Source organism: Triticum aestivum, chromosome 2D (assembly GCF_018294505.1).
Source record: "Triticum aestivum cultivar Chinese Spring chromosome 2D, IWGSC CS RefSeq v2.1, whole genome shotgun sequence".
NCBI classification, from domain to species: domain Eukaryota; kingdom Viridiplantae; phylum Streptophyta; class Magnoliopsida; order Poales; family Poaceae; genus Triticum; species Triticum aestivum.
The window spans coordinates 414,951,292-414,958,961 of NC_057799.1; the positions used below are offsets into that span (position 1 = coordinate 414,951,292).

The 7,670-nt window shown below is 48.5% G+C and overlaps 1 protein-coding gene across 1 annotated transcript; it reads right to left on the reverse strand.

The window, feature by feature from the left end:
• Window positions 1–2,039: 2,039 nt before the first annotated feature.
• On the reverse strand, window positions 2,040–6,878 carry LOC123053514 (glutathione hydrolase 1). The gene is made up of 7 exons (XM_044476980.1): window positions 6,761–6,878; window positions 6,344–6,669; window positions 4,229–4,744; window positions 3,580–3,812; window positions 2,768–3,032; window positions 2,531–2,668; window positions 2,040–2,423 (listed from the first exon to the last, which is right to left on the reverse strand). The coding sequence occupies exons 1-7, from the start codon at window positions 6,765–6,767 to the stop codon at window positions 2,202–2,204; spliced, it is 1,707 nt and encodes a 568-aa protein (XP_044332915.1). The 5' UTR covers window positions 6,768–6,878; the 3' UTR covers window positions 2,040–2,201.
• Between the last annotated feature and the right edge of the window lie 792 nt (window positions 6,879–7,670).

Genomic DNA, 7,670 nt, shown 5'->3' on the forward strand with positions numbered 1-7,670 from the left:
TCTCCGATGGTGTTTGTTGAGTTGGCATAGATCGAGATTAGGATTTGTCACTCCGATTGTCGGAGAGGTATCTGTGGGCCCTCTCGGTAATGCACATCACTATAAGCCATGCAAGCAATGTGACTAATGAGTTAGTTACAGGATGATGCATTACGGAACGAGTAAAGAGACTTGCCGGTAACGAGATTGAACTAGGTGTGATGATACTGACGATCAAATCTCGGGCAAGTAACATACCGATGACAAAGGGAACAACGTATGTTGTTATGCGGTTTGACCGATAAAGATCTTCGTAGAATATGTAGGAACCAATATGAGCATCCAGGTTCCGCTATTGGTTATTGACCGGAGATGAGCCTCGGTCATGTCTACATAGTTCTCGAACCCGTAGGGACCGCACGCTTAACGTTCGATGACGATCGGTATTATGAGTTTATGTGTTTTGATGTACCGAAGATAGTTTGAAGTCCCGGATGTGATCACGGACATGACGACGAGTCTCGAAATGGTCGAGACATAAAGATTGATATATTGGACGATGTTATTCGGACATCGGATGAGTTTCAGGGGTCACCGGGTAAATATCGGAGTGCCGGGGGGTTATCGGAACCCCCAGGGGAACTAATGGACCTCTGTGGGCCTTAGTGGGAAGAGAGGAAGGGCCAGGAGGGGCTGGCCGCGCGCCCCCCTCCTTGGGTCCGAATTGGACGAGAGGAAGGGGGCGGCGCCCTCCTTTCCTTCGCTTCCCCCTCTTCCTTCCTTCCCCCTCCCTCCCTCTTGATAGATTCCTACTAGGACTTGGAGTCCTAGTAGGATTCCCCTCTTGGGGGCGCGCCCTAGGGGCCGGCCGGCCTCCCCCTTGCTCCTTTATATACGGGCGCAGGGGGGCACCCTAGAACACACAAGTTGACAGTTGTCTTATCCGTGTGCGGTGCCCCCCTCCACAGATTTCCACCTCGGTCATATCATTGTAGAGCTTAGGCGAAGCCCTGCGTCGGCAACTTGATCATCACCGTCACCACGCCGTCGTGCTGACGAAACACTACCTCGGCCTTAGCTGGATCAAGAGTACGAGGGACGTCACCGAGCTGAACGTGTACAGATCGCGGAGGTGCCGTGCGTTCGGTACTTGGATCGGTTGGATCGCGAAGACGTTCGACTACATCAACCGCGTTACTAAACGCTTCCGCTTTCGGTCTACGAGGGTACGTGGACACATTCTCCCCGCTCGTTGTTATGCATCACCTAGATGGATGCATCACCTAGATGGATCTTGTGTGTGCGTAGATTTTTTTTTTAAATTACTGCGTTCCTCAATAGTGTGATGTCCATATATGACACACGGTGAACTTGAGTGAATCGTGTTTGACGAACTATCGATTGCACCGAAAAATTCCATCACACGTCAACGAGCGAATTGGGAAGGACTCTAGCAGAACACTATTTCGATTGAAGCATCGATATCATTCATAGTCACGCTGCAACTTTACATTCTTTCGATCGATCTATATTATTTAAACTCACAAACTAATAGCGGCCACGGCCACGACGGCGGGTTCTGAGTGCATTGGCATACTCGGCTTCACAATGGCTTGATCATGGTTGAGGGCTCCATCGACTCCATAGTGTTACTCCCTCTGAATCTTTTTAGTTCGTATATAAAATTTGTTTAATGTCAAGCCTCGTAAAGTTTGATCAATTTTATAGAACAAAATACCAACATTCATAGTATGAAACAAATTTCAGTACATGTGTTATGACTTAAATTTGATATTGTATAACTTTAGAATGATAGATGTTGATATTTTTTCATATAAATAAGGTCAAATTTTATAAAGTTTGACTTCAGACAATTGTTATATGCAGAGTAAAAAGGATCAGAGGGAGTACTTATTGTTCATCTTTTGCTTGCTTGGAGTTGTTGGGCTGGTGTGGCATGATTCTCAACATCTTTGTATCTTGTTTTAGATGTGTGCGTGAGATTGTGGTGGCATGTCGTTGATCGTTGCTTTACCTCTATATGAAGTGAGGTGAAAACCTTTTTGATAATGAAGCGCACGTGTTTATTTGACAGGATGACGTGGTGCCCTTTTTATTCCAATCCATGAACAAATACAAGAATCACGCGTGTATCTTGAGCTGATGACAGCTAGAGAGGATGCCCGTCGAATGAACCCTTAGACGCGGTCCAGCCATCAAGTTCAGTACCCCGCCGGGACGCCGCCTTTCCTGGGATCGCTCACGGCGGTCAGGTCCCCGCGGCCCTCGACGTTGTGCACCACGAGCTGGCTTATGGTTCCCCCGGCGAGCGGCTCCAGGACGTGGCCTTTCTTCAGCAGATCGCCTCTCGTCGCCGCGTCCAGCAAGAATACGTCGCCGGTCACCGTCGTCCAGTTCTCGTACTTAACCTCGTTCGGGATAAGCTGCAACCAGCGTCAGAGTTGTGGGATGGGATGGTGTCTCGAGCTTGCATTTGTGTATGGTTGACGAAACGAAGAGCACGAGAAATAGTTTCAGTTAAGAATGGGACCTGGTGATAAACTCGCGGCGCCATGACAGAGGACAACGGATCCATGTTCTTGGCGAAGTGGTTGAGGAGCACCTCGATCGTCCCGGCAGGGATCATGCTCCCGCCGCTGGCGCCCACCGCGGCCTTCAGCTTCCCATCCTGCCACAGGCACAGCACCAAAACAATCAGAACCTTCAGTCTTGTCAGAAGATTTACAAGACGGAGTTCACATCTTCCATTGCGGCCTACTAATCTAACCTTGAGAACGATGGTTGGACACATGGAGGAGAGGGGGCGCTTCAGAGGGGCCACGAAGTTGTTGGGAGCCGGCGGCGGAGTGTTCGCGGTGGTGTTCGCCGGCATGGAGAAGTCGTCCATCTCGTTGTTGAGGAGAACGCCTGTGCTCGGGGACAGTATCAGGGATCCGAAGTAGGCGTTGACGGTGCTCGTCATCGAGACGGCGTTCCTCTCGCCGTCCACGATGGATAGGTGGCTGGTCCCGTGGTCCTGAAGGATGTTCCACCTGAAATATGCAAGTTGGTCAGGCAGGATCAATTGGTAGGGCAGTTCGCACTGAATCAGGAAAGATGGCACTGCTCCATGATGTAGTAGTGCACTGAGAAATTCAGGTTCATAATGCCATCCAAGATGGTGATGTGATTTCGGTACAGTGTTTATTTCTCCGATAAAGGTTCAAGATATCATATATCCCGCAGGAATCAAATGCTACTGACCATATAAAGTTGATGGTGTCACTACAAAATAGTTCGGGCAGAAAAGGTTTTAGGTGTTGGGATTTTCTTCAGGCTACAAAACCTGAAAATCTGGTTAAAAACGTACAGTTGTGTTTCTTGTAAGATATATCTAAAGGGTTTAATTAGCAATACAACGGTAACAAATTCACATGCAACTGACAGTTCTCGGAAACATTCAATCATGAAAAGAAAAAATATGTTTCCAAAATTTGAAATGCAGTTAATCTGCTGCCGTTATTTTCCAAAAAGTACAGTAACGCGGCCATAGCTCATTGATGTAGTTTCATTTTAATTAGTAAAATAAGGTTTATTTACCTTCCACCATAATGTTGAGGTGAGAATGTCATATTATCGTAAATCGTTCTTCTCAGCTCAGCAGCAAACTTGGGGGAGAGCATATCAGAGACAACCGCACCAACATCAACAAAGTCGGGATCTCCAAGATTCATCTTCACTGCCATGTAATGTTTCAAGGATTCAACAAGGCGATGAATCCCAAGAGAGCCAGAGATACCAGAAACTCCATACTGAGCCAGGATGTTCAAAACCTGTTCATCGAGTAAAAAGTAAAAAAAAAGGATATCAAGAAAACATGCACACAGAAACTGTCACCATCAGAACGTTAGATTTTTCTTCCAAAAGTGTGATGACACCACTTGACCTGAATGCAACTCTTGTGCTTATCTCTCACCGAAACGGTACTTGTCTCGTGTTGAATAAATATCTCATTAAAGAACTTCACATCCTTCAAATGTGAAGTCTTCACATACTCTTTATATCAATCTTATCCAGAACCAATATTCTTAAGCACGATGCATATCTTTTCACTGAAACTTTTGACAAAAAATAGCTACTCTAGTTGACTCTTCACAAAAAGAAGAACCAGCCAATATCTCTGTCCATCGTCAAAGCAACATATAGCAAAACAGTAAACAAAATTTAACACATACAGTAGAAAACTTACCAGCATGAGGCCGGCACCACCGGCAGAAGGAGGAGGCATGCTGAGCACGGTAAGGCCCATGACACTCTGCGAGAGCGGCCGGCGCACCTTAACCTGATACTTCTCCAGGTCCTCCTTGGTCATGATCCCTCCGGCCTCCTTCACGTCCTTCACCAGCAGGTCCGCCACCGGGCCACTGTAGAACGCGGCCGGCCCTCTCTCCGCGACGGCCTCGAGGGTCCACGCGAGCTTGCCGTTGCGGCACACGTCGCCGACCTTGAGGATCTCCCCGTTGCAGGCGTACACGGCCCGCATCCCGGCGTTGCCGAGGATGCCGGCTTCGGTCGCTTTCATCTGCATGTGGAGGTACGGCGACACCGTGAACGCCCAGGCGAGCTTCGCGGCCGGCATCACCAGTTCCTTCCATGGGAGCTTGCCGTGGCGCTTCCATGCCTCGTAGAGGCCCGCGATTTCACCCGGGACTCCGATGGAGAGCGCGCCCCTGGCTTTCAGCGTGTCATTGCCGCCGTACATGTCCTGAATGTACAATTAAGATCGCTAGTGTTCATAATTCACTTTTTTTCTTTACGTACAGGAGCAATTTTCTTGCCAAATCCCAAACGGTAAATGGGCAAGAAGACTCTTTCATTCAAGTCTGGCCATATAATCAAATTAGACAACAAGTTTAGATGTGTGCATTTTATCTATGCAGAGGCCGGACGTTACCCATTATGATTTGTATCCACTTTATGCTACATTTTAAGCTAATAAAATCATCATTTATCAAAAAAATTAGAGAACAAGTCCTGGCATTCCGTGTAGACTGGTAACGGCTTAGATAGAATGTACTACCTCCGTCATGGTTTATTGGTCCCCTTTATAATTTGTGACCAAAGATTTTACTAACAAAATGTTCACTCATGTCAACAAAAATTATATTATTTGAACATAGTTTTCAATGATACCAAATGATATAATTTTTTATGACATGCATAAACATTTTGTTAGTTAAATTTATGGTCAAAATTTGGTTAAAAAAATACAATAAAGACCAGTAAACCAAAACGGAGGTAGTAACGATCAAGTGGGACAACAGCAAGCTAACCACTGGCAGATAGTGCCGTAGCCAGCGGGATTTTGAGGTATTTTTACCATATAGGAACTTGTCCAAGTTAACCCTTTTAAGCAAACCCCAAGCATAATAGGCAATAGCCTAATCAATTATTTCTGAGTGTCCACACCCACAATTTTATTTCTGGCTGGACATATGGAATCGCGGATCATGTTCCTGTACATTGCCGCACTAGTGCACTGACAAAAAAGAAGCGGCCGAAGCGCTGAACGGGACGTGGTTGGTGGCATCGTAGCATCAGTTTGCACGCCGGCCGGCCGAACGCGGATTCGTTTTGGCTTTCCCGGTCCGTGCTGCAACCGGCGGCCCAGAGATGCAAGTGGGCGCGTGATAGCGTGGGGCGCTTCTTTCCACTGGTTGACACACGGACGCGCGGCATTGAACATGGCGCCACCATGTAGCTTAGCCTCCACGCGTATGGCCCTCGACCACGCCGATCAGTCACCGTCCTCCCTTTGTTCTTCCCGCCACTCCAAGGTATACTATCTTAGTACTACAACCCAACACAAGCAACAGCAAGTGTTTCGACCAATACTCAATACTAGTAGTAGTAGGGAGTAGGAATCGAGCAGCTAGAGTGGGAACGCTGTGTCTCATCTCTTCCATGCATGGCATGGCATGTCCATGTTCTTTGCCAGTTGTAACGGAATAGTAGTATAACGGATCCAGAAAGGCACACCAACCATGTGAATTAACCACCGAGTAGGTGTGTGTATGTATGGTACTACGGTTATATATATTTTTAGTTTGATTGATACTCCATCGGTTTGATGGTATTGTTGTCAGTAAGTTTGAAAATTTTGGTGTGGATGCTTGAGAGGCGCCCTACACAGCGCAAAATATTTCGGCTCAATGGGCTTAACCATGCAGGCAAATTTGCATTCTAGATTACGAGGAGTAGTCAAGTCTCAAATTATATGATTGAACGAATAAAGTAAGGAAATGCACAAGCCCACAAGTCTTTGAGTAGACTACGGAAAGAGACGACTCTTCCAATCACGCACCTTTGTAGCCGCCAGCGGCGCGGTCTCACGGGAGTCGTAAACGACGGCCGTGCCGTCGGTGAGCCTGACGAGCATGAACGCGCCCCCGCCGATGCCGCTGGACGCGGGGCTGACCACGCCGAGGCAGAGCGACGTGGCGACTGCGGCGTCCACGGCGGTGCCGCCACAGCGGAGCGCGTCACGCCCGATCCTGGAGCACCGCTCGTCGTCGGCCGCCACGGCGCCGTGCGGCGAGGTCACAGCCTCCCTGCGTGCAGCCTCCGCCGCCGCCCCGGCGGCAAGGAAGAGCAGGACGAGCGCGGCCGCCGACCATCGTAGGCGTCCAGCTGCTCGAGGTGAGAAAGAAAAAGGAGTCGCTTAGCGCAGAGTGATACATTTGCGCGCACCATGGAGGGAAGAGAGTGAACAGAGTCTAACGGGCCATCTGCAGGCGCGGGAGGGAGCAGAACACACGGAAAGACCGCGTGGAAGAATCTGACCGGCGAGTTGGACGAGTCTGAGAAGGCCACACGGCCAGGTTTTATATACAAGTTTTGTTTAAAAAAAAATGTTTTTTAACACAGAGCAGCCGCTCACATGTACGCGCATACACTCATCTCTATGAACACATAAATGCATATCATACCCCTATGAGCACCTCCGAGAGACCAAGGCTGCATATTATCTTGAGATTGACGAAGTCATCACAAGCGTCTCGTAGTCGACGGAAAGGTATCACCCTAAAAATAAATTCAGGAATAATACAAGCACCAGGATTTGAACCTGGTGGCACTACAGGAATCGGCTACTTTGCCGTCTGCCACGGCAGACGGCAAAGGCAAGGTTGGCGGACGGCAAAGGCCTTTGCCGTCTGCCGCGGACGGCAAAAGGCTCCGGCAAAGTAGTCTATGGTAAAGAGCTTCTTTGCCGTCTGCTTTTTGAAGCGGACGGCAAAGGGGCCTTTGCCATCAGGCCGGACGACAAAGAAAGCCGACGGCAATAAATTCGCTGTTAGTCCGTTAGGTGGCTAACGGCAGTCTTTGCCGTCCGTGGCTGACGGCAAAGAGCCTCAAGCCTTTGCCGTCTGCCACTGTAGGCAAACTGACCAAATGGGTCAGCTGCCAGGAAGCACAGGTGGTTGCCACGTGGCTTCTTTGCCGTCCGCCGCGGACGGCAAAGAGCCCGTTGCCGTCGGTGGCAGACGGCAAAGAGCCTGCATTGCCTTTTTTTTTCTGTTTTTTCTTATACCCAACCATTTTCACAGCAAATAGATGATACATATATATTTTTCACATGACAAGTTCACAGCAAACATATGAGATATCCAACACATATAATTTCATCATGC

Coding starts and splice junctions, on each gene's coding strand:
- LOC123053514 (XM_044476980.1), bottom strand. Junction 2,669..2,767: donor GTCCAACCATCGTTCTCAAG/GTTAGATTAGTA, acceptor TGCCTGTGGCAG/GATGGGAAGCTGAAGGCCGC. Junction 2,424..2,530: donor CGCCGCGAGTTTATCACCAG/GTCCCATTCTTA, acceptor CGCTGGTTGCAG/CTTATCCCGAACGAGGTTAA.